Source organism: Physeter macrocephalus, chromosome 11 (assembly GCF_002837175.3).
Source record: "Physeter macrocephalus isolate SW-GA chromosome 11, ASM283717v5, whole genome shotgun sequence".
Lineage (NCBI taxonomy): Eukaryota > Metazoa > Chordata > Mammalia > Artiodactyla > Physeteridae > Physeter > Physeter macrocephalus.
Genome location: NC_041224.1, coordinates 52,213,543 through 52,240,646, shown reverse-complemented (window position 1 = coordinate 52,240,646; position 27,104 = coordinate 52,213,543). Strand labels below are relative to the sequence as shown.

General features: G+C 39.9%; 2 protein-coding genes across 12 annotated transcripts in view; both read right to left on the bottom strand.

The window, feature by feature from the left end:
• CCNB2 (cyclin B2) overlaps positions 1-7,934 on the bottom strand; it is a 17,631-nt gene extending 9,697 nt beyond the window's left edge. The window contains exons 1-3 of one of the 3 annotated variants that reach the window (XM_024128901.2): positions 7,744-7,934; positions 5,058-5,186; positions 4,839-4,952 (exon numbers count right to left, since the gene is read on the bottom strand). In XM_024128901.2, the coding sequence (XP_023984669.1) occupies positions 4,839-4,952; positions 5,058-5,186; positions 7,744-7,767 (267 nt within the window). In that variant the 5' untranslated portion in view covers positions 7,768-7,934. Of the gene's footprint in view, positions 1-4,838; positions 4,953-5,057; positions 5,187-6,660; positions 6,687-7,743 lie in introns of those variants that run through there. The other 2 variants (XM_024128902.3, XM_024128903.3) reach the window with 2 other exon arrangements.
• A 14,551-nt stretch (positions 7,935-22,485) lies between these two features.
• RNF111 (ring finger protein 111) overlaps positions 22,486-27,104 on the bottom strand; it is an 86,839-nt gene continuing 82,220 nt past the window's right edge. For 6 of the 9 annotated variants that reach the window (XM_024128823.3, XM_024128824.3, XM_007128503.4 and 3 more), the window contains 3 exons: positions 26,969-27,064; positions 25,814-25,941; positions 22,486-24,134 (listed from right to left, as the gene is read on the bottom strand). In XM_024128823.3, coding sequence (XP_023984591.1) covers positions 24,017-24,134; positions 25,814-25,941; positions 26,969-27,064 — 342 coding nt within the window. In that variant the 3' untranslated portion in view covers positions 22,486-24,016. The remainder of the gene's footprint in view (positions 24,135-25,813; positions 25,942-26,968; positions 27,065-27,104) is intronic. The other 3 variants (XM_024128825.3, XM_007128505.4, XM_007128507.4) reach the window with 1 other exon arrangement.

Sequence of the window (27,104 nt, the reverse complement as noted above, 5' to 3'; positions counted from 1 at the left end):
AGGGGTGGGATAGGGAGGGTGGGAGGGAGGGAGACACAAGAGGGAAGAGATATGGGAACATATGTATATGTATAACTGATTCACTTTGTTATAAAGCAGAAACTAACATACCATTGTAAAGCAATTATACTCCAATAAAGATGTTAAAAAAAAAAACAAAAAAGCCACTCTAGGGGACTTCCCTGGTGGCGCAGTGGTTAAGACTCCACACTCCCAGTGCAGAGGGCCCGGGTTTGCTTCTCTCCAGCCTCCTGGCCAGGTATCCCTCACCTCAAGCAGTCTCCCTCTTCCCAGAAGCCTCTTGTCCCTGTATCCACATGGATAATTCCCTCACCTTCTTCAAGTTTTGCTTAAGTGTTTTCTTCTCAATTAGGTCTCTCCTATTTAAAATTACCATCTGGGGCTTCCCTGGTGGCGCAGTGGTTGCGCGTCCGCCTGCCGATGCAGGGGAACCGGGTTCGCGCCCCGGTCTGGGAGGATTCCACATGCCGCGGAGCGGCTGGGCCCGTGAGCCATGGCCGCTGAGCCTGCGCGTCCGGAGCCTGTGCTCCGCGACGGGAGAGGCCACAACAGAGGGAGGCCCGCATACCACAAAAAAAAAAAAAAAAAAAAAAAAACAATAAAATTACCATCTGCCTTCTATTCCCCCAACACATGTTTCATCTCTTTTACTGTGTTTTTCCCCAAAGAATCGATAACCTCCTAATATACTATAGAGTTTATTTATATATGATGTGTATTATTTTCTGTCTACCTCTACCAGAATGTAAGCTTTATAACCTTACATTTATTCAGACTGATTTTGTCCACTAAGGTATCTCAAATACCTATGTCATCCCTGACACAGTAAATATTTATTGGGCGAAAGAAAGTTAGACACCTGGGTTCAGAGATTCCTAGAGCTGACAGTTCACTTTAGCAGTAGCCTCTTGTGCAAGTGTAATGTTTTCTTCTCATGAACCAATTTATTCTAAATTGAGAAACTGGCAACCAAAAAGCAGGAAAGCACATTCCAGCCTATGAGTAAAACAGAAGGAGGAAGCAAAGACTGAGCAAGTGTACACCCAGTATTTTATTTTCTTATGCTGACTGGGTGATTATTTATAGAAATCACACAAATTAAAATTTTATGAAGTTAAAACAAGCATTTAGTAATGAAGCATAAACAATTACTTTTTTAAAGAATAAGAGGTACTTCTCAAAGTATAGCCTAGGACTGCAAGGCTATAAGAATATGTACTAAAGTAATAAAATACAGAAGGAAAGAGAAGGCAGTATAAAAATTTTAATTTACATTAAAGCTCAATGATTATAGTTTCCAGTCTTAAAGAAGAAAACAGTAACAATATATATATCAATATATATATATATTGATAGCAATTCAAAACATGCCCTTCCCTCTTAAACCAAAGGTCTTAAACTGAGGAAGGGCTAGGTGAGCAAGAGGTATACAGGTATACCTCATCTATTCAAGAATTTAAGAACTGTTAGAAGGAATAAGAAGAGCTACTTGGGGTACCAGGGAGAAACCTAGTAAGGTTACCAGAGATGGTAGGACCTCAAGGAAAATGAGTAGGCAAAGGTAAACAAGCACAAAATCCCAGGGGGAAGCCAAGAAATAAAGGCAAGTCTGGGAACTGCATGTTGATTTGGGACGGCAGAAGGTAGTGCGTGAGGGGACAGAAATGGGCTGGGAAGGTGAGCAAGAACTTAGCTAAGGAGTTTAGATTTTATTTGAATGTAAGTGAACCCACTGAAGAAACTGAGCAAGAGTGATTAGAATCAGATGTGCATTTTAATAAGCACATGGAGCTTCAGTTTAAGGTTACCTTTTTTAAGGATAAGCATCATCACTCTTCCCAGGGAGGGCAATCAGTACCAGGAAGCCTAAGAAGGCAGAGGTTATCTTCATGTGCTTCAGACTGCCTCAGCAGCTTGAAATGTTTCCCTGTGTCTACTCAGAAGTATATCTGAGTTTAGCCATATCCAAGGCCACCAGGATGAGACAAGGATAATTGCTCTGGGCCTTAATTTAGAATTTCTTGAAAGCATTCCTTTTGGACTCCAACATAATCTAATTATTCTAAAATCCTTTCTAAAATCTCGCTTCCCTGTACAGATTATAGCCGAAGCCCTGTGGGCCAACTGTGCAATCCTGTCCAGAGTCTGCTGCATGCAAAGGTAAAACAATGCATCAGCTAGTTACCTGTCACAAAAGTGGTTCCAGAACAAAAACCTTCAAATTAGATTAATGAATGAGTCCTGTGGGTTGTCAGAGACAACTGAAAAGTAGTAATAGAAACAATAAAGCTGTGAGATTTTGCTGAACTTGAGAAGCTGCCTTTGGTAAAGGATGGGCGGACTGTGAGTAAAGGCTACTGAAGTTCTCCCAGCACCAACATTAATGAGTCGGGTCTGTTAAGAGAACGGATTAATATGAATATGCAAATCTATAGGTATTTACACAAGTTTTGGTAAAACACAGAAATCCTTAATTTACTAAATTTATACTAGATAAACAATGTCAATTAAGTGCAATAAGGAAGGCCTCCAAGAAAAACTGTTGATTCCAATCAGACAGTTCATGATTTATAGCAATGACTGTGTACACGTGTGTACAAAAGCGTACTCAGTTGTGGAAAGGCAAAATCAGTTACCATGATTAGTTTTAGGGAATGCAGTGGAGTGGAATTTTGGGGGTAGGGAGAATAGTTAAAATAAACTGACCCTTTATTCTATGTACTCTACTATTTCTGTATTGTCTTGCTTATTTATGCATATGTTTCTGGTGTAATTAAAAATAAAAGGCACTCTATTTTTTTTAAATATGAATAATTGTGCTCATTTTCTTTTATATATAGTTTTTGTTTTAGGGAAAGTTAGGCCATAAAAGATTTTTATAGTTGAATAATGACTATCACCAAATTTAGTGTTTCAATCAAATCTGTAAATCTAAAACCTCATCAGAATTTCTAGCTGCCACTCCCCAGTACATCTCCTAAGCTTGCATCTACCTCTGCTACAGGGTATTATAGTGCACGCTTTCACTCTGACATTTTCGACTTGACTGGGAGCTTCCTCAGGACAGAGTCAGTGGTTCACTCACCTTGTTTCCCCAGTATCCACCAAACAAGAGGCTAGTAAAAAGCCTTCTTCCTTCCTTCAAACTACTCAGTTTGCCAAAGCCTCATGAGTCAGCAAAAAACAGTTTTCTCCAAAAATTGCATGATAATAAGCTTCTGCAAATACCTGTGAATGCCTGGAGCCCTCTCCTTCAGATATTGCTGGCCCATTTCCAAATGCATTTCCCAATGGCTGTCTCTCTGTTAGCTCAACACATCTAAAGCCATATGAGACACCTTCCCCAAAACTACCTCAATTTCCTGAATTTCCTATATTTTATTAATTTATTCCATAAATGGTTCCTTAAATACTCAAGTGCTTAAGCTTCTCACTCCTCCACTCCAAGCAACATAGCCAAAGAATTCCTTCTGAATACAGGATGATGTCCCTGAAAGGAGTTCTGGTACATCCCAACACATTTGAAGTTGTTTCTTAGCACCCGTATAGATACTGGTATGTGGATGTCCACTTAGGGGAGATAGGGGCTCGTTCAAGACACCCATCAGCCCTTGCTTAGAAAACTGCAGTACCTCCTCATTAACGTCCCTTTCATGGCCACCCTACACTGCTTTCATCAGGTCTCTCCTCCTTAAAACATTCCACAAGCTCCTCACTGCCTAATGGGATAAAATCCAAATTCCAAGGCCTTCAAATCCAGCTGCAACCTTCTTCCCAACTTTTTTCCTGTTTCCTCATACAAACCATCTGACCCAATTTAGACTTGCTGACTCTTTGCCCCAAAGGACATAATTTATAGGCCTATTCCCTTTTTGGTGCCTTGATTCCTATTGCTGCTTTGTTCCCCCAAAAGGTGCCCCTTCCTATCAGCTTCTTCCTATCCTTCAAAATCCCACTTATTCCAGGAAGTTTCCCCAGACCACTCCATCCCTCAAGATTCTCTCCCTCCTTCAGATGCACTTTGCATTCAGTCATCCATTGTCCATGGGCACCTAGCAGCATGCCCTCGGATTATATATTTAATTTTCAGGTACAGATGCCCCTTCTGGATAAGTCTCCTCAAGGCAAGATGTCTCTTTATCAGCCTTAACACAATTGGATGTGTATAGTAAGTACTCACCTGTTTCTCAAATATATTCAATGTTTTTTCTTTTTAATTTCAAACATACAATAATATATAAATATTTTGAGCTAGAAAGAGTGAAGTGGTCATTGTTGTATTCTCAGCACCTACAACAGTGCTTGCTTCATTGTAATTATATGAATGTGTATAATCTATGAATGAGAGCATGCATGAACTAGAACACGGTGGAAGATGAACAGGCCAGTGGATCCATTAGCGTTCTAACTTCATTTGAGCTAACCAGTCACAGAGACTACAATCTATCAACACAGAATTTTGGCATTACTTTGTTCTTCCATGAGTGAAGGTCTCAGAATTGTAAGCTTCCACCATCTTCATGGACAAGTTCATTCCTATAGTGAGTTATTTTAATAAAACCTACCAAATTTTCCTCTGAGATCACTAAATTTATTTGGGTATTAAGGTATTTAACTTTGTTATTCAAGGTCATAATATTATATTAAGGTACCATCACTGAAAAGATGTGTATGTTCATTTTCTACACTGTTGTTTTAAAGTAGAGCTCTAGCTATCACTGTTCTTCAAAAGTTGCACTGACAGTAAAGGTACCCTTATATCCTAGCCCCCAACAGCCTACTTCGTTAAGTATGTTTGTAAATTCAGAACTTCCTACCTTTGGATCCAATACTTCCATCTGCACTGGTTTCACAGAAGCAGTAGGTTTCAGGTGCTTGTTGACATTTGTTGTTTTGGTGGGTGGAACAGGTACTTTAGTGTTCTGAGCTTTCTAAAAGGGAAAAGAAATGTGAATACGGCAAGATGGCCAGTGTTGCCCCTCAGTACTCTACAGAATCAGCCTAGGGTTTGCAGGTACAGTTCTCACAGTTGTTACCTTAGTTACTTGTGTGGCTCTGATTGTAACTCGATTTCCAATTTCTTCTAAAACTGCCCGCCTGATAGTCACATGGCTTTTAGGTTTAGAATTAACTCCTGTGTCAATATTCTCCAAATCGGTGGACACCTAAAAAAAAAAAAAAAAAAAAAAAAAAGGAAAAAAATTACTGAAGAGTTGAGATCATTTACAATACTTTGCTAGTGTCAGAATTGATTCAGGAAAGGTGAATATGCTGAGATCTATCTGCGAGAGGGAAAAGGTACATTTTAGGAAGTCTAAAAATGCTATTTGTGATTTATAACATCACTCTAAATTAGGCAAATCACTCATCTGCCTTTATCTATTTTTTAAAAATCCCACTAAGAGCTTCACAGATAAGTGATCATTTCTCATATGGTACCCACATCATTTGTCAGAGATCCCTGGATATTAATGGCATCTATTTAAAAAACTTCCTTGACAGAGAAGAGTAACGATGCAATTAAGACACAATACTAAAAAGCTGTTTTGGGCTTCCCAGGTGGCGCAGTGGTTAAGAATCCGCCTGCCAATGCAGGGGACACGGGTCCGAGCCCTGGTCCGGGAAGATCCCACATGCCGCGGAGCAACTAAGCCCGTGCGCCACAACTACCGAGCCTGTGCTCTAGAGCCCGCGAGCCACAACTACTAAGCCCGGGTACCACAACTACTGAAGCCCACATGCCTAGACCCCGTGCTCCGCAACAAGAGAAGCCACTGCAATGAGAAGCCTGCGCACCGCAATGAAGAGTAGCCCCCACTCGCCACAACTAGAGAAATGCCGCGCACAGCAACGAAGACCCAACGCAGACAAAAATAAATAAATAAATAAATTTTTTAAAAAAGAAAAAGTGTGGTTTCTGCTTTAAAAAAAAAAAAAAAAGTTGTTTAAAAAACACATGTTTAGGAGTTTCCCTGGTGGCGCAGTGGTTGAGAGTCCGCCTGCTGATGCAGGGTACACGGGTTCGTGCCCCGGTCCGGGAAGATCCCACATGCCGCGGAGCGGCTGGGCCCGTGAGCCATGGCCGCTGAGCCTGCGCGTCCGGAGCCTGTGCTCCACAACGAGAGAGGCCACAACAGTGAGAGGCCCGCGTACCGGAAAAAAAAAATAATAATAATAAAAAAAATAAAAAACAGATGTTTAAAACCTAAACTAGATTTGATTCTTATGCCATGCTAGAAATAAGAAGTACTCAGGTAGACAAGATCTTTAGAGATACACCTTTTAGCCATGAGGGTGCCATAGCATGTACTCTCTATCTTATTAGGGATATTTAGAAAGAAAATAGTTTTCGTGGGTAAAATAGTTTTATCTCAAATTGAAAGTCTGAATTGTATGAAATAAAAATTTAGTTGACCTTAGCCTGCTTTAGACAGAATGTCCTTAGAAACAAAACTTGTTAGTAAAAACAATTCACACAAAAAAGTTTATTTTATTATATGTGATAAACATTTCATGAGAAAAAAACAGCATGTACTATCCCTGAGAATTGGGGGTCTTAATCTTAAAAAATTTCCCAACAGGGGGTTGGAATGGACCTACCAGGATAAACAGAGGGGCAGGGAAAAACTCAAGCCTTACCTGAATAGACAGAATTTGACTATGAAAGCACCTGATGGGATAGATTAGACAAAAATTACTTATCAATTTGACTCAGATTCATAAAAGGGTTACAATTAAATACCGAGTGTATTCAACGTATTATTATTAGGATTCTCAAAAGTCACACTGTTCAATTTTTCCAGCAGTTCCTGAGATTTTTAAAAAGTGTTTCAAAGTTCAATTCTTATGGGTTGAAGCCTGGTAATCTAAGTTAAGCCATCTGGAAGGGGAAATCCCCAGCTTTTAACAAACCTACAGCCAGGAGAATGGAGCTCAGGTGTGTCGGTGCCCTCTATTTTTCAGCAAAGAAAAAAGTAGATCCAGGTACAATTCAAACCCACAGAAAAAAATCCAAAATACCATTAGCACTTTGTTTTTTGCAAAGACGAAATAAATGAATTTGGACCCTTCTCTCAGTCTGCCATATGGCTCCAAATTATATGCAAAATCTCTATTGCACTTGAGTAAAGAAATTACTTTTTTAAAGGGACAAACCCATACATTAGTGAACTTAGCCTTGTAACACTTCGTGTGCAGAAATAAATAGGTAACTAATAAAAGTGAAATGTGAAAACATCTGAAAAACAGCCACGTCTGTTGCTTGATCAAACATTAGAACACTTCACAGCCTGCGGAATTTCTTCAGTCCTTCTCCCCATCCTCACCACGGATCCCTTAGCTGGCAAGGAGTTTGAGAAGAGAGAAAGGAAACCCCAAGAAGCTGTAACTCTCTAACAAAGCGCCCTCGGGGATCGCTCGCTGCGTCCTAGGCCCAGTGCTCCGGGGGCTCACTTGACAACTGACACCCCCGAGGCGCTTTCCCACACTTCCCCCACCCCAGCCAGGCCAGGAGCCGGGACCCGGAGGAGCGGAAGCGAGGCGGGGAGAAGCCGGCCGGAGCGTAGAGGACAGGCCGCAGGGCCCGGGCCGCCCGCAAGAAGGGGAAAGCGGCACAGGTTGGGACGAAGAAGCTCGGAGCGGAGGAGAGAGAGAAGTAAGATGCGGCTGAGGGCGCTGCGCGGCCGGGGCCCAGGCCTGCGCTGGGAGCGCCGGCCCACTCACCGTCGGGCGTCGGAGCAGCGCCATGAGGGACGGGACAGGCAAGAGTGGCAGCCCGGCCCAGGGAGGGACGCGGACTGGAAACGGAGAGCACTAGCTTCCCCGGCACCGTTAGGACTGCGCTCCGAGCCCGCAACGCTGGGGATCTTCGTGAAGTCGTCTAGTTCCAGGATTCAAATACCGCGCCGCTCGTGCCCCCATTGGGCGGCCCTACGTACGGCGCGCTCTTCCCATTGGCTACGTAGGAGACATTCCCGTAGGCTGACTGGCTGAATTTTCCAGGCCCGTTTGGTTGTCATAACAACCGGTTTTTTTCCTGCCTACTGTCTTTTAAAAAATTTCGGCCCTAAAATAAACAAAAATGAAATGCCTCGTTGGGAAAGCAGACGTAGGACGCCTTGTCTGAATTTTGACGAGGATGTCAACGGATGTCTACGGATTACGGATGTCTACGTTTGTACTGGGTGGGCGGAAGTTGGTACTAAGGAACACCCTGGAAATGCCGTTTCTGACCTTTATTTCTCTTCCGGAAATTTCGCGTTCGAGTTTAGGTAGGGTTGTCCTGCCTGGGTCGGGTAACAGGCGCCTCTGGTTGGTTTAGGGCTGCACTGTGTTAGGTGGTTGAGAGTCAAACGTGTGCCTAAGGAATGGAAATTGTGGCGTTTACTCAAAAGCTAAGAGTCCTAGGAGAGGGGGAAAAGAATGATAAATGCGATTTGTGTGACTCGTGATTCATGTAAGCTCTCCATTGTGTTGCCGGCACCTAGCACATTGTTTCGTGTGGGTTGTGATCGGTGCTCAATAAATATTCGTCGAATAAATTATCTTATGATGAGCAAAAGATTTTAAAATGAGAAAGACAAGTGTGATCCAGCCTTGGGCAGCAGGGTGAGAGGCTCACGTCAAGACAAGAAAAGAGGGGAAAAAAAGTGGGAGGAATGGGAAAGGAGAGAGGAAAGGAAAGGGTCCAAGGCCCACAGTGAAGGTAGTGAAATGACTTCTGATGATAGGCTCCATCTAACAATTTGAGCAAGTTTTCCCATCACTCCTGCTCTACTCTTTAAAAAATGGTTTCTCTCTCTGTTACTGGGGTACTAATGACCCTTAAATGAAGTGATCTGAATTAAATTCCTTCCCTTGCATCTAACATTTCTAAACCTGCTCTTTAGTAAAACAGAAATAATTGCAGCTACTACGTGACATGGGAAGATGTTAGTGTATCCATCATCCTATAACTAAAAATTAGATATTCGGTGAAGAAGTATTGGGAAGGGAAAGTATTGGGTTGGCCAAAAAGTGCCTTTGGTTTTTAAGTAAAAATAAAAGACACTTTTTTCATTTTCACCAAGAACTTTATTGAAAAACGTATTCACTCTTTTGTTCCACTACCTTCTGCCATTTTTCAGGCAATTTCGTAATTCCATCTTCCCAAAACGTGTTATCTTTTTGAGCAAATAACTGTTCCAGGTGCCTTTTACAGTCTTCCAGGGAGTTGAAATTTTTTCCATTAAGAGAATTTTGTAAAGACCAAAATAAATGGAAATCCGAAGGTGCAATTCTGGTGAATACAGTGGATGGATCAGAACTTCCCAGCCAATCTGTAACAGTATTTGCCTGGTCATCAAAGAAACATGCAGTCTTGCATTATCCTGATGGAAGATTCTGCGTTTTCTGTTGACTAATTCTGGATGCTTTTCATCGAGTGCTGCTTTCAATTGGTCTAACTGGAAGCAGTACTTTTTGGAATTAATTGTTTGGTTTTCCGGAAGGAGCTCATGATGGAGGACTCCCTTCCAATCCGACCATATACACACCATCACCTTCTTTGGATGAACACCGGCCTTTGGTGTGGTTGGTGGTGGTTCATTTCACTTGCCCATGATCTCTTCCGTTCCACATTATTGTACGGTATCCACTTTTTTTAAAATTAATTAATTAATTAATTTATGGCTGCGTTGGGTCTTCGTTGCTGCGCGCGGGCTTTCTCTAGTTGCGGTGAGGGGGGCTACTCTTCGTTGCCGTGCACAGGCTTCTCATTGCGGTGGCTTCTCTTGTTGCAGAGCTCGGGCTCTAGGTGCGTGGGCTTCAGTAGCTGCTGCACGCGGGCTTAGTTGCTCCGCAGCATGTGGGATCTTCCCAGATCAGGGCCCGAACCCGTGTCCCCTGCATTGGCAGGCGGATTCTTTTTTTTGGAGCACAGGCTCCGGATGCGCAGGCTCAGCGGCCATGGCTCACGGGCCTAGCCACTCCAAGGCATGTGGGATCTTCCCGGACCGGGGCACGAACCCGTGTACCCTGCATCAGCAGGCGGACTCTCAACCACTGCGCCCGCCACCAGGGAAGCCCTTGGCAGGCGGATTCTTAACCACTGCGCCACCAGGGAAGTCCCTGTACGGTAACCACTTTTCATCACCTGTCACATTTTATTTTAAAAACGGAACGTTTTCATTACATTGAAGTAGAGAATCACATGTGGAAATGCGGTCAAGAAGGTTTTTTTCACTTAACCCAAACATCAAATCGATGAACATATGCAAATGATTTTCAACGCTTGATTTGTATATTTTGAGTATGTCGGCTGTCTCCCACACGTATAACGTTGATTGTTCTCAATTAATGTCTCGGTTTGATTGCTATTGACTTCAACTGGTCTACCCGACCAAAGAGCATAATCCAGCAAGAAATCTCCAGCACCAAACTTCGCAAACCACTTTTGACACGTTCGATCAGTCACAGCACTTCTCCATACATTACACAAATCTTGTTTTGCATTTCGTTGCATTTTTACCTTTCTTGAAATAATAAAGCATAATATGCTGAAAATGTTCATCACCTGTCACATTTTATTTTAAAAACGGAACGTTTTCATTACATTGAAGTAGAGAATCACATGTGGAAATGCGGTCAAGAAGGTTTTTTTCACTTAACCCAAACATCAAATCGATGAACATATGCAAATGATTTTCAACGCTTGATTTGTATATTTTGAGTATGTCGGCTGTCTCCCACACGTATAACGTTGATTGTTCTCAATTAATGTCTCGGTTTGATTGCTATTGACTTCAACTGGTCTACCCGACCAAAGAGCATAATCCAGCAAGAAATCTCCAGCACCAAACTTCGCAAACCACTTTTGACACGTTCGATCAGTCACAGCACTTCTCCATACATTACACAAATCTTGTTTTGCATTTCGTTGCATTTTTACCTTTCTTGAAATAATAAAGCATAATATGCTGAAAATGTTGCTTTTTTTCTTCCATCTTCAATATTAAAATGGCTACACAAAAATACACCAAATTTGATGTCTTTTTTCAAATGCACGCTAATATGACAGATGTCACATGCAATCTAACAAAATTATTATGAATGAAGTTAAAGACAACTAAGTGCTACTACAGCCATCTTACAGAAAAAAACGAACGAACCTTTCGGCCAACCCAATAGATGTTTTGTGCACTGGGGTTGTGAGTATAATTATATTTTTGCTTTATTGTTGTAATATTGTGATGTTATCAAAAGCTACAACTATAAAACAATCCTTACTACCTCTCAGGTCTTTGTAAACAGAAATGTTAAGAATGGTAAAGTGCTTTTATTAACTGATTTGACATGGTTAAAACTGAATAATTTAATCCATGTTAGACATATTATGTTTTCATTTAAAATAGAAGTACTGTTTCTTATGGTTTATCCCTCGCTGCAACTAACCTAGAACCTTACAAATAAACTTTTTGATTCAATCTCTTGTTTAATGCATTGTAGTCCTTCTATATTTTTATTTCTTGTTCCCTCCTGTCTTAGGTATTGATCACTCTTCCTATATTCTAATTTAAATAAACTTTCTCATAGATTCCTCATAATCTTTATTGATAGTATTATCCCAGTTTTTTGGGGTCATTTTTTAAATTGAGGTATAATTGATACATATTATACACAGTTTCAGGTGTACAACCTAATTATTTAACATAGTATATATTGCAAAATGATCACCACAATGAGTCTAATTAACATGTCATGTGTTATCTCAATCTAACAGATGAAGAAACTAAGGCTCAGAACAGTTCTGTGTCTTGGCTGCAATCACAGTCCTCATGGGTTTCAGAGCTAGAGTTGGTACTCAAGTCTGATTGCAAAGCCTGCGCTCTTTCCACCGTATTTACCATTGTCCTCTCTACATTTGGCAGAAACAGTGGGAAAAGTTTGAAACAGTCATCAAAGGGAATCAAATAGAAAATTAACCAAGGATAAATTTCCTGAAGGCCAATGGGCCTTTACATTATGGAAAAATTCTTCATGATCAATACACTTTATTCTCATTTCTTGGTCAAGTACTGCTTCAAAAAGGTATGCATATGGGGTGGATATGGAGTGAAGGGAGAATATTGCAGGCATAGAGAGCACCCCAAGCAAAAGCACAGACCAATATTGGACCAGCATGACTGGAGACAAGGTGAGTGGCTTGGTTTGGCAGGAGTTCAATATTGGACTTCAAGGTAGCTGTTGCCTAGTGTCTTCCAACCCCACGAAAGGACGTCTGAGACAGAAAGTCAGAGAGCCAGATTCTGAGATTCCTACACAAATGTTTAGGTCCTGGAGTGCCAAACGGGAACTCTTCTTTTCTGACACCAAGATTCCTCAGTCTGGGGTAGTGTCTTACACTCTTGGCTGTCAGGACTATCCTTCTGAATCACCAGAGATTTGATTGCTGTTTGTCAGACCTTCCTCACTTCTAATTTCTTCTTCAGCTACCCACCTTTTTCTCCTGTTCCTGGGATTCTTTCCCTCAGACTTCCAGGACCTTCCCCCAGTGGGAAAATTTCACAGTCAGATAGCCACTGTTGATGCAGAACTCAAGAACTTCAGGAGGCAAAAACTGTCCTGGGTCAGGTCAGAGCTGGAAACCTCACAGCTCTCCTAGAAGGCCCATAAACAGGCCCTAGGACCATCTCAAGCTCAACTCAGGGAGCTGCTTAATTTGATCAAACATGCTAGATTATAAGCTACAGGAGGGCAGGGGTGTTGGTTCTGTGCCTAGAACAAATAAAGTGCTTATGTATTGTTGAATTTTTATTAGGATTTATGTGGGTTATGTACTAGATTATCATAAAAGTCCAAAAGCTCAGCTCATGGTCATGGTTTCTATATCCTTGAAGAATGCCTTTCTATTTCCGTTCTTGGTGACTTTCAGCAGCTGCTGTTCCAGATCACAGTGGAAGCATAAAGGGCCCAGTTTAATTTATATATCATTAATTGTGAATGAGACAATAAACAAATTACCATTTTCATCAGCTGATTTTTATCAGAACCCAGCTATCTTCCTAATTACTACCATGTTCTCTCCCTCAGTTGCTCTTATCCCATTTCTGTCCCCTACCCTAACTGCCTACCTCTTCCTGATTTCTTTTCTCTCTTAACTAGCGAGAAGATAAATTTGCCATATTAAAATTAAAATGTCAGTGTTTGCAAGGCACTGCAGGGAACACAGAGAAGAATAAAGTGCAAGCCATGCCCTCAAGTTCAAAACAAGGAAGGGGAGACAAATAGGAACAAAATTATTTTAAGAGGCAGAACCTATAAAATATTGAGCATAAATGTTACGATTAATTCAAAATGGGGATAGGTGAAGGAAGGCTCACTAGAAAGGGAACATTTGAGCTTTTAAAGGAAGGGTTAGATTTTGGCAAGCAGAGATGGCAAAGGCATTCAAGTAGAAACAATGAGAATAAATCTGTGGAAAAACAGAGCAGTCTGAGGCATTTGGATTATAGGAATGTTAATGAAAAAGAGCCAGAAAATGAGGAATCATGGAAAGTTTTTAAGAAGGATAATGACTTGGTTAGAACTTTGTTTTAGAAAGCTGACCCCTGGGGGCAGCACGAAGAATGGACTATGGAAAAAGTTTTCCCAGGTGAGACGTAACAAAAATCTGACTTGGATGAGTGTAGAGAATAAAAAAATGGAAACAGGTATGAGAGGCATTACTGGACAAATGACAGAACCTTGATAAATGACTAAATATGGATGACAAGGGGAAACAACTGCAAGGTAACTTAAAAGTTTTGATTGGTTAGGTTAACATTTTCTTTCAAATGTTATCCAAAATAAGTAACTTTCAAGCTAATTTCTTTGGAGGGTAGGGGCAGGTCACTTTTCTTACAAAAAGAAAGACTTTTTTCTCTGCCTTGCTTGCATCCATCTTGACCTACTACTTTCACCTTGACCAATATGTCACCGTTAACTATCCCATGAAGGTAACCTGGTTACCTGTTGCTGGCTGGGCAGGGTGCATGGGTATGTCCCAGTCTAGGGCCTGTAAGCCTGCTCAGTAGCAGGGAGACCCACAGAGGTAGAAAGACCTTTCTAGTACCTTCATGAGCCTCCACTCAAAATGAGTATCTAAAATCTGGACCTCAAGCTTGCGGATTATTCAAGTTCTTTTTCTTTGTTTTGTTCTTTTTTTTTTTTTTTTTTTTTTTTTTTTTTTGTGGTATGCGGGCCTCCCTCTGTTGCGGCCTCTCCCGTTGCGGAGCACAGGCTCCGGACACGCAGGCTCAGCGGCCATGGCTCACGGGCCCAGCCGCTCCGCGGCATGTGGGATCCTCCCAGACCGGGGCGCGAACCCGGTTCCCCTGCATCGGCAGGCGGATGCGCAACCACTGCGCCACCAGGGAAGCCCTGTTTTGTTCTTTCAATCTACTAGATGCCTAGTATAAGCAAGGCACTGTGCAGACTACTTAGAAGAAAAAAAAAAGAGGGCATTAAAAACTAGGTCCCTGCCCTCATGGTGCTTAAAATATAAGGTCCATTAAAGGATAACAATATAATTTACTCATCCTTAGAAAGTGAGTAAAAAAGTAAAAGGTCTGTTGAGGATAATAAACCATTGACTCAAGAGTTTTAATATTCTGCTGTTCGATTATTCATGCATTTCCTGTTCTCTGTTATACCAGATAAACATTGTAAGACACTCTTAATTTTTGTATCATATCCTAATCAGCTTTGGTGGAATCTTGAGGAGCTACAGAATGCAGAGAATGTCCCAATTGGCGTATCAAGCTGGCTTTTCAGCAACTGCCCCCATTCTGGGCTAAACTGTGCCTGTGGGGTATGCAGGCCTACTGGGACATGACAGCCAATCCCACTCTCACACAGATGGTAGAGTGCAGACTGTGTCTCATTTCCCTTCAGTTTGTATTCCTTTTTCAATTTGTTCTTATTCTTTCCATTTCTACACCTTTCCTTTAGGAAACCTGTGCACCCTTGGAAAATACCACCATTCCAAGACCTAACTCATTAGCATGAGTGAGTTCAGGTTAATTCCATACTTTTTAATGCTCAGGCCACAGCCAGAGTGATGATCACTTATAGGTATCATATTTTGAGGAATGTTTATAAACTAGAAATATCCAGAAAATGGTGACAAGAATAGGTAAGAGGCTTAAGATCCAGTCTAACCAAAAGGGTTCTAAGGATATTCCACTTTGAGAAGGCCCAAATACATCAAGATGGCTGTCCTATAGTATCTGAAGAGCTAGCATATAGCAAGAAACCAGACTTATTTTCACATTGCTCCAAAATACAGAATAGGACACTATGACTTATAGGAACATCTACCAAAGAAAGAGAATTATTTTTTTTTAAGAATTAATGATTTTAACTGTTTACAAAAGAAATGCACTTCTTCAGTAAGTAGTGACCTCATCATCCCTGGAAGTATATAACCATGGGCATAATTGGATTAGTCAGGGTTCTTCAGAGATAGAGAGATAGATACGGAATTGGCCCACACAATTATGGAAGCTAACAAGTCCTACAATCTCCAGTCTGCAAGCTGGAGACTCAGAAGAGCCAATGGTGTAGTTCCAGTCCAAGGCTGGTAGGCTAGCAACCCAGGAAGAGCCCATGTCTCAGTCTGAGTGCAGAGATAGGAGAAAAACAATGTCCCAACTTGAAAGCAGTGAAGAGGAGAAATTCTCCCTTACTCATGGGGTGTGGGAGGAGGGGAAGAGAGTCCTTTCGTTCTATTCAGGCCTGATTGGATGAGGCCCACCTACATTAAGGAGATTGCTTTACACAGACTACAGATTCAAATCTTGATCTCATCTAGAAAAAAAACCCCAAAAATAGACCCAGAATAATTTTTCACCAAATGTCTGGGCACTCAATGGGGCAGTCAAATTGACACATTAAATTAACTTTCACAATAACCATCTATCAAGAACACTGCAGGACTTCCCTGGTGGCACAGTGGTTAAGAATCTGCCTGCGAATGCAGTGGACACGGGTTCGAGCCCTGGTCGGGGAAGATCCCACATGCCGCGGAGCAACTAAGCCCGTGCACCACAACTATTGAGTCTGAGCTCTAGAGCCCATGAGCCACAACTACTGAAGCCAGCGTGCCTAGAGCCCATGCTCCGCAACAAGAGAAGTCACTGCAATGAGAAGCCCATGCATTGGAACGAAGAGTAGCCCCTGCTCGCCGCAACTAGAGAAAGCCCGCACGCAGCAACGAAGACCCAACACAGCCAAAAAATAAATTAAATTTAAAAAACAAAGTTAAGAAAAAAAAAGAACACTGCAGAAAGAATTTCTAAATTACACAAAGATATGGCAGTCAAAGGAACAGAATTATCTCCATCACATAAGTTTCTTTTTTTCAAATATCAGTGTGGGGAAGTCAAAGTTCCTCCACCACTGATTCCTCCTCTCATGATTACACTTGAGAAAATAAACCATTTGCACACATGACTTCTCCATATGCTAAACTTTGGTTTGGGGGGAAAAAATGTGTTCAGGAAGTTTGTACTAGGAATTATAACAAAGCAATGGCACTTGTTTTACCTTACTGTGATTAATTAAACATGGTCACAGTTTTTTTTTTGCTGCTGCTACTTCTATTAATAGGTATAGTCTTTTCCCCTCCCCTTGAATCTGGGCTAGCCTTGCTTTGACTCACAGAATACGGCAGAAATGACACTGTGCCAGTTCCAGGCCTAGGTCTTAGGAAGCCTGGCAGTTTCTTATTTCTTATAGCTTTGAGTCACCATGTAAAGAAATCTAGCTCTCACTAGAGAGACCACATCAAGAGAGATGCCCAGGGACATCCCTGGTGGTGCAGTGGTTAAGAATCTGCCTGCCAATGCAGGGAACACAGGTTCGAGCCCTGGTCCGGGAAGATCCCACATGCTGCTGAGCAACTAAGCCCGTGAGCCACAACTACTGAGCCTACGCTCTAGAGCCCGCGAGCCACAACTACCGAGCCCACGTGCCACAACTACTGAAGCCCGCGTGCCTAGGGCCCATGCTCTGCAATGAGAAGCCACCGCAATGAGAAGCCTGCGCACCGCAACGAAGAGTAGCCCCCCTCGCCACAACTAGAGAAAGCCTGCGTGCAGCAACGAAAACCCAACACAGCCAAAAATAAATAAATTTTAAAAAAAACAGAAAAACAGAGAGATGCCCAGTGAGTCTTCAGCTGTCCCAGCCATCCCAGCTAAAGCATCAGACATCTAAGGGCGGCCACACTGGCATTCCATCCCAGTAGAGCTCCCAACTCAATACAGTCACATGAAGAACCCAGTGGTCACACCACACAGATATGAGCAGTTCCTGCCCATATTTTACAGTGATGACCAAATAAATAGTGTCTAAGTCACTAAGATTTGGTGTGGCTTGTTACATAATAGGTAACAGATATATTTACCTAGGAGTATTCTCAATCCTTGCACCAAATAAGCTTTTTTGTTTGCTGGAAGTCTGTTTTTTTTTTTTTTTTGCTGTATCAGGTCTTCGTTGCTGCATGCAGGCTTTCTCTAGTTTTGGCGAGGGGGGCTACTCTTCGTTGTGGTGTGTGGGCTTCTCACTGTGGTGGTTTCTCTTGTTGCGGAGCACGGGCTCTAGGCACATGGGCTTCAGTAGTTGTGGCACATGGGCTCAGTAGTTGTGGCTCACAGGCTTAGTTGCTCCGCAGCACGTGGGATCTTCCCGGACCAGGGATTGACCCCATGTCCCCTGAATTGGCAGGCGGATTCTTAACCACTGCACCACCAGGGATATCCCTGCTGCAAGTCTTGTATCTTACTGTTTCCTATGGTGTCATGGCTTAGGAAATCATAGCACAGTAGCTAGGATTTATAATTATTTGTAAACTGTGAACCTCAAAAACATTATTCTGGGACTTCCCTTGTGGTCCAGTGGTTAAGATTCTGTGCTTCCAACGCAGAGGGGCATGGGTTCGAACCCTGGTCGGGGAGCTAAGATCCCACATCTGTGCAGCACAGCCAAAAAAAAAAAAAAAAAATTATTCTTGGAAAATTTTTCACACGGGCAACTTGAATGCCTGAGCCATTTCCAGATATTTTGGCATTTGGTTACCTCCTGAGGGCACAGTTGATTTAGTGCTGAACCATGGATCAGATGTAATGGAGAGCCCTGGGAAGGACTGAAACCAGTCTGATAGAATCTTTGGCCACAGAAGTCCAAGATGTCTGGAGACTGGGTCTTGACATAGGGGATAAGACAGTTACTAACTGTGGTGTTTTTAAAATGTGTACACAAATTCTTGCTATACCTTTCTTCAAATGTTGGAACTCAATCAACTCCTCTTGAGTATAGGCTATATTTAGTGACTTGTTTCTAATGAATATAATGTGGCAAGAATGAGAGGATACCTTCTGTGACTAGATGAAAAATATCACTGTGGCTTCCTACTTGCTGTCTGTGGTCATTTGCTCTGGGGAAGCCAGCTACCCTGTTGTGAAGACATCTGAGTCCCACATAACAAGGAAGTGAGGCCTCTTGGCCAACAGCCAATAAGGAACCGAAGTCTCCTATCAACAGCCATGTGAGTGAGTAATCTTGGAAACACATCTTACAGACCCAGTAATGATGTCAGATGACTGCAGCCCCAGCTATCACCTTGACTGTAACTTCATGAGACTCCCTGAGCCAGAAGCACCAAGCTAAGCTGCTCCCAAATTCCTGACCCACAGAAACTAAGATGTTTGATGTTTAAGCCACTAAGTTTTAGGGTCACCAAACAATAGATAGGTAATACAAACCTTTGGGGTTTGGGGTGTGTGTGGCTAACAACAAAGTTCTAGGAACCCAGGTACACCATAGCTTATTCTCTGAGCAAATACTAACAGTACAGTAGTCTAGATAGCAGTTCAATAAAGATATCCATTCCTTTTTAAAGCCAGGCTGGAAGACTTACCATATCTCTTCCAATTCCCTGTGAAAAACTCTTCGTGAGAATCTAAAAAACAGAATCCTTAGGATAACAGGTTTGGAGCATGCCATATTATGGGCCAGATTGGAAATCTGAGTATCTTGAGCTGTGCTACCAGCTACACAGGCAATGGCAGAAGCCAAACTCTTCCTTTCTGTAACACAACATATCAGTAACAATCTGTAGAAGTTTACTCTCCAAAGCCCCCCCCCACCGCCGACCCTGCACACATACTGTATATCACCACCTAAAGCAAAACTGACTCAGCGTAGCACACAATGAAAATTAGTATTTAGTGAATCTAACCATTCTCGGTAGTGATGATAAAGGATTAAAGGAGACATGCAATTTCTTTGGGCTAATCAAAAGCTTCTCCTGGCAACCTACACCTTCCACACACTCTTGGTCTCTCTAAGAATAAGCCTAGAAGCAGCTAAAACAATAACATAGGCAGCTCAGCAGTGTGCTTAATTAATCCTTAATGGGCACCAGATCCCTGCATAACACAATTTGATGGGAAGGAAAATTAGGAGAGATCGAGAAATTCTAGCTGTTAATCTCTCTGTAATATTTTCTTTTAGCTCAGAGGCAAATGGTTTCACATCCTGTGCCAAGTCTGATCTATTGGCAGCAGCTGCCTAAAACACAGCATTGGACGGTTTTTATGGGTAACTATGTGCCTGATGTGACTTCAAAGCAAAGGAACATGTGCTGGAAATCTTCCATTCCTCTGGTAGAAGAAAAATTTGAAGGGCTGAAGAGGATTGTTCATTCTTATCTAGTAATCAGTTGCTTGGACTCAGTAAGAGTAAAGATTACAGCAAACACTGATCTTTGGTTCAGCATCTTGCTATGCTACCATTTGTCAGCAAGGGCAAGGGTATTTGGGCAGTGGGGTGGGATAGGGTGGGCAGTGGGGTGGGATGGGGCAAGCACTGGGAGAACGTATCTTCTTAAGTATGTCCTATGCAAAGCTCTTTACACTCATCTAATTTTAATCTAAAGTGGGATGGGGCAAGCACTGGGAGAACGTATCTTCTTAAGTATGTCCTATGCAAAGCTCTTTACACTCATCTCATTTAATTCTAATAAAAAACTATTTCTGTTACAGATAAGAAAGATGAAGCTCAGAAAGCTTAAGTTTTTTAGAGTTACACAATTCTAAGCCCAAGTCTGTCTGACACCAAAGACTATATTCTTTTCAAAATTCCAAAAGATCAACTGTGTGGCCTGTGAATCTGTATAGAATACAGAGGAGAGAGAAGGTCCAGCAGGCCCAACCACAAAAGTGGTAACATTTATTTTTCTTAGAAAGAAATAGCTGTTTTGGACATAACTCTTAATTCAAGGAAATGAATGAAATCTATATCTGAGAGAAAATATTTCAATATTGCTATATCCAATACTGTGACATGTCAAGTCTAGAATAAGCAAGAAAATTTACTGTTCCCAGAGGTTTTGGAAGTTAAATTAGAAATCAGGATGCAGGGCTTCCCCGGTGGCGCAGTGGTTAAGAACCCGCCTGCCAATGCAGGGGACACGGGTTCGAGCCCTGGTCCGGGAAGGTTCCATGTGCCGCGGAGCAGCTAAGCCCGTGCGCCACAACTAAGCCTGCACTCTAGAGCCCGCGAGCCACAACTACTGAAGCCCGAGTGCCACAACTTCTGAAGCCCACGCTCCTAGAGCTCATGTTCTGCAACGAGAAGCCCGCGCACCGCAGCAAAGAGTAGCCCCCGCTCGCAGCAACTAAAGAAAGCCCGCGCATAGCAATGAAGACCCAACGCAGCCAAAAATAAACTAATTAATTTTAAAAAAATCAGGATGCAGTAATAACCAAAATGGGAAAAGAATTTGAAAAAGAATAGATCCATGTCTATGTATAACTGAATCACTCCGCTGTACACCTGAAACTAACACAACATTGTAAATCAACTATACTCCAATATAAAATAAAAATTTTTTAAAAATCAGAGATATGGGGACATATGTATATGTATAACTGATTCACTTTGTTATAAAGCAGAAACTAACACACCATTGTAAAGCAATTATACTCCAATAAAGATGTTAAAAAAAATTCAGGATGCATTTTCTACAAAATTAAGCTATTCCCATTTATGAAAAATAATAAAATGTCTACAGAGTTTACATTTTAATTTGTATTACAAATAGCATTTTTAAAACAGAGCTAGTTTTCTGTCTGTCAAATAGTTATGGTTCAAATGATGAAATGTGCTAGCAGCTTAAAGAAAATCACCAGATTAAAAAAATGTTTCAAATATCAGTTTATCACTTGCATATTTACAACGATGAACGCAAGGATTTGCTGACAAAAGAGTTTTAAAGTATTTGGATAGCTATCACTGAAATTTTCGTTTTGACATAAGATGTAGCAGGATATGGAAGACACCAAAACAAAGCACAGAAGGTTAAAATACTAAAAATTATTTTCTTTCTCACTTGGTTCATTACTAATCACATTTTTTTTGGAATTAATTGCAGTAGCTTAAGAAGCTCCTGCATTAACAATTCAGGTATATGCTACAAATACTTGCATAAAATAAATTTTAAAGTAATGATACTTTAGATTTTAAAAAAATCAATAGCAATCATTAAACAGGTCAATAGGTAGTTGTGCATCTAAATCTGATATAATATTAAAAAAAGAGAGAAATCTATCTGTATTTGTGTTTGGGGGAGCATCAAGAGGACTCCATTGTATAGAATTCTCCCCATCTTACCCCTTGGCACAGACCCTGGGTTTTCCAGTGGTAAAGTCCTACATCCATCACAGGCTACCTGAAGACAGGCTACTAGCTCTTGTCCCCAGTAAGATGGCAAACAAAGTCTCTCTCTCTCTTTTTCTCTCTCTCATTCTGTCTTGCCACTCCTCCCACAACCCTTCTACAACTGCAGCTTAATCATCCAGTTTTTTTTTTTAATTTTTAAATTATTATAATGTTTTTTTTTTGCTGCATTGGGTCTTCGTTGCAGTGCGCGGGCTTCTCATTGAGGTGGCTTCTCTTGTTGCGGAGCACGGGCTCTAGGCGCACGGGCTTCAGTAATTGCAGCACGTGGGCTCAGTAGTTGTGGCTCGTGGGCTCTAGAGTACAGACTCAGTAGTTGTGGCGCATGGGCTTAGTTGCCCGTCGGCATGTGGGATCTTCCCAGACCAGGGATCGAACCCGTGTCCCCTGCAATGGCAGGCTGATTCTTAACCACTGCACCACCAGAAGTCCCTAATATTCTTTTTAAATATATTATTTTATATCCAAATTTGTAAACCATAGTCCATCCTCCATCTCTACACATACTATGTTGAAGCGCGCTGATACTGACAATTACTACGGTGTAACATTTACTAATACAAAACAAGGGCAAGTAGCCATAACTGAATGAATACAAACATCAAATTATGCAAGTGTCAACTTGAGTGAGATCACTGTTTTGAATTCCAAGATGTTCAGTGTAAACAGTTTTATAAAAATGAATTATGAAACACAAAGACAATAGAAATATAAGTTATTTATTAATCAATCCACTTACAAAGCAGGTGGCTTAATGCAAGCTTATCGACATCTTCACATATGATCCATGGGAACATGTCTTCCACATACAGACAGTGATGTTACTGACTGATGCATTTGCAATCTGGGGCATATTAAGCATATTTAGACAAATAAAATTAGGCTATCCTGTATATGAAAGTATCTTGATAATACACATCCTTAAGTGGATTAAAACTTTCTCCAAAGGAGAAATGTTAGTACATTAACTTAACTTTAATATTCTATATTATGCAGTAAATCTTAACTATAGAAATTAAAATTTTTAAATCAGTGATCGACTCTTGGTAATGTATGAAGTGGGAGTCTAAAACCAGAGCAACAGTAGGTTGACAGTATAATTTGTGCCTCACAGTATATGCAGATTTACTGTTTTCAAGTTTAAAGAGAAATAAAACAAGAGACATGTAGATTCAGCTGACTTTATTTATCTTTAAACTAATAAAAATCCCTTTAAAAGTGATCCTGGGACCTTTAGAAGTTCTATGAATGCACAGATACCTGCCGATGACTGCAAATCTAAATCCTGACTAAATGTGTTTACAAAAATCAATGTAAGCAGATATCTTTAATATACGTGCTTAGCAGAAGACTGAACAAAATTCTACATGTCTTCTCCAATTTCCCTAAAATTTTGTTAAATCTGCAAGTATGTACAATCCAGCTAATTGAAATTACTATTTAGTGTTCATCAGAGCTGTTTCACAGCAGCAAAAATTGAATCTGGGAAATAAAGTTCTAAACGATGTAGGATAAAGATAAATACAATCAGAACAGCAGTCTAAATGTATGATATCAATATTCAACTCTATCTGCATTGTGCTGAAAGGAAAAGGATACACCAAGAAAATTTCTATTGATCACTCTGGTGATGTGAATACCACCTGCATCTGATTGAAAATGGTTTGTATTCTGTTCCCAGTATCAAGAATGGTATTTAACTCAGAACTCCATATTGTAAATATACAGCAGCCATTTTGTCCTAATTAAGGAATGTCTTAATACACAATATTATCATTTTCTAGAGGATCTTTATACATTAAACTAAAGTACATGATTGATTAAATTAAACGTTAGTAATGGATAAAAAAAATTCATAATTCTCAAGACCTGGTACTATGTAAAAAACAAAAAGACCACGAAATTCTACTTACTAAAGCAGCTAATCTTGCCTGCAAGTTTAGGGTCACAAGCCCATAATATGTGCAAAGAAATGCAATACAAGGAACCATGCAAAAATACAGTAAAATGATACAGGAAAAATGTCAAATCTAGAAAAAAAAAAAGCTTTTATAAATACATCAAAATCAACTGTATACATAAACTGTAGGTCTAGCATTAGTTGTACCATATAGCAGAGCCAGCACTCTAAGTTCACGGCTTCCAAATCTGCGCAGGTAAGTCATGCCATCTTTGGTAGACTGCAGTACCAGGAGGGTGGGAATGAGAGGGAGGGTAAGAGTTCTGAAACATGGTGTCAACTTTCACTTGGCAGCTGGGCCTCAATGTCCACTCTGCATATGGGGCACTTCTTATTGGTAATCAACCACTGGTCAACACACACTTGGTGGAAAAGGTGCATACAGGGAAGGCGTCTATTATAGGCAAACAAAACAAAAAGCAAAAATTAATTTTATGACAAGTGTAGTGGCATTTATTTTTAAACAAATGATACATGTAATAATTCAGTAATGTTCTGAAGTTACTAAACATTTTTCTCTTCTGCTAAAAAAAACAAACAAAAAAAAACACCCCTCCGTACTCAAGAGTTACACCTACATTAAATTAATACTCTGGGCAATATAATGTATAAATGACCAAGATAATTAACTGTCACAGGTATGGAATCAAATTATGTAAAATCTCAAGAATTTTAAGAACAACAATTACATTAGCAATTATTCCAGCTTTGCCTCTCTACATGAGCTGCCAATGCACTGGAGTTGGCAATATGTTTCCTGTAACATAATACTGTAAGTACATTTTTTAATATCAAATCATTGTATTTGTGAAGCACTTTCAAAAAAATCTCTTTAATTCTCTCTCAAAAACCTTAGAACTTATGTTGTAAATATACAGCAGCCATATCATACTGATTAAGGAATGTCTTAATATGCAATATTATTTTCTGTCTACAGGATCTTTACACATTAAATTTAAGTACTTGATTGATTAAAGGTTAATAATATTGTTTTCATGTTATATCCACTTAATTCTATGCTACTCTTTTAAAAGTAGGTTAAAAAGAGACGTTTACTTTAGTACACTACACTACCAATTGGAAATTGAGAAATAAAGAAAGCTTCCATGCAATAACAGGGTAATGTTAAATCTAAGTGTAACAGTAGGATAAAAGTTACTGACTTAAGTGTCCATTTCAACTTCCACCCCCGTTAAGAGTTGTCATACATTTCAGACTTCCTAATATTTTGTAAAAATAGCTAAAAAGAGGTGTTCCAATTATTCCTTGCACAGTATTGTCAATATTGTAAAAACAATTATCATCCATATTTATAAATCTTCACTGGAAATACAGTGTTCAAATAACCTTATATGTGGTATAGTAGACAACTTTTTATAACATTTTTTCTCTCTCCTAGCCAACTGAAGAAATACGATAAAGTTTTCCTTATAAACTAGGGCAACAAAACTACGATACAGTTTTTATATATGTTATAGAACTTGTTTCATATGGGATTATGTTACATTAGAAAAAAACCAGAATAGGAACAAAACAATTAACTTAAGAGATTATAAAAAGAGAAGTTTAATATTAGTATTTGGTTAGCATAATAACATTTCCTAAATCACAAAGTTGCAAGAAGAAAACAGTCTACAAACTAAGAGGAAATTTTAGAACAAGATTACTTTATAAAAGATGCTGTAAAACAAACTGCATGGAGCTAATCTGGATCCCCCTCTTTAAGCTCTGGAGAATACATTAATATATTTGTCTTGGCCTCCAAAGCCTCTCACCTCTCAAATTCTCCTTCCTGCAAGATTTAAAGAAGACAATTTTGACCACAAAATTTCCCTGGCCAAGTCTTGGTGTGGCCCCAAAACAGGTAGTATATTTCCCATCCACACCCTTTGCTGTTAATACAGAGACTTTAATCTTTTTTACTCTTCCACTCACTATAAGAAGGCAATTCTACATGTCAGAGACTGGTAACAGGGTATGCCAGGAGTAATCTTTATTTGGGTTCTGGTCTACTTTCAAATAAAATCTTGTACAGTTTTGACAATGGATTTTAGATAATTAGTGTCTAGTTACCTCACATCTTCACCTTCCTCTAAAATAGACAAACAGATAGTACATTTTTCCTCTGTGTCTTCCTCAGTCCCTTCTTCCCCATCTTGTTTGCAGTGCAGTTTCCTCTGTGAGAACCAATCAGTTGTTACCTTATTAGTAGAGATGACATTATTGAACAACTGAGTAAAGTCTGTGTTTATTTGAAAAACAAAACAAAACAAAACCACACATTCACCCACAACTTATTTCCCAGGTAAAACTGTTATGAATTAAAGGATGAATTAAGTGACTATTATCAACTAAGTGTTCTTGTAAGACCCTTAAATAATCAGCATCAAAAGCAAAATTAAAAGTAACAGAAATTCATTAGTTTGAAATTTATCATTTTTAATCCACAATTAGAATACTATATACTATTTTTGTCCTATCATGAGCACAGCCAAATAAACTTTATTTTACTAATGAATATTTCAAATAACATTCAAAAAATTAATGCTAATTATAGTATTTAGCTTAAACAGTTGAAAGGACTTTAATGGTAATAACTCATTAATACTCTTACAAAAAGGATGAAAAATACAATAAACAGAAATTTCATACTTTATTAGTCTCTATAGCATAGAACATTGTTGTCTGTTGAAAGAAATTTATTTAACATGCCTAGTCCATAACTTCTAGATGTAATACTACATAAGGAATATAAGGGTAGAATATAAGAAATGTAGGTCAATTAAATGTCCATCAAAATAACTGACAGTTAAATTATGGTACTAGTGTATGATGGAATTCTGCATAAGCAATTAAAAAGAATATGGATCATCTGTAGGTGCTGATATAGAATGAAAAGAAAATGTGCAAAAATGTGTGTATATTATCCTCTTTATTTTTAAAAGTGAAAGAAAAATATATACATATGCATATTATTAAAAATATGTGGAAGAATACCTAAGAAATCTTTAAGCATGATTTTTCTTCTGGGAAGGAAAACTAGCATCAGTAGGGTAACAGACTTCGGAGTATATATTTTTATACTTCTAATTTTTTTAACCATATGCATGTATTGTTTTAATAATAAAAAATGTAGTTGCTAGACTCCACAAACTCAAAGGAAGTCCATAATATTAAATGTTATGCATTTCAATAATAATGTAGATGTTTCATAAAATAAATTCTTACTTTTTTGTATTTATGTGGATATGTACATCTTTCAATTGTCCCCTGGGATGCTCCACGATTGACATTTCCTAGTCTTTCTTCCAAGTGAATAAGTTCCTGAAGGTGAAGAATAACTAGTATTAAAAGTCAGGATGAT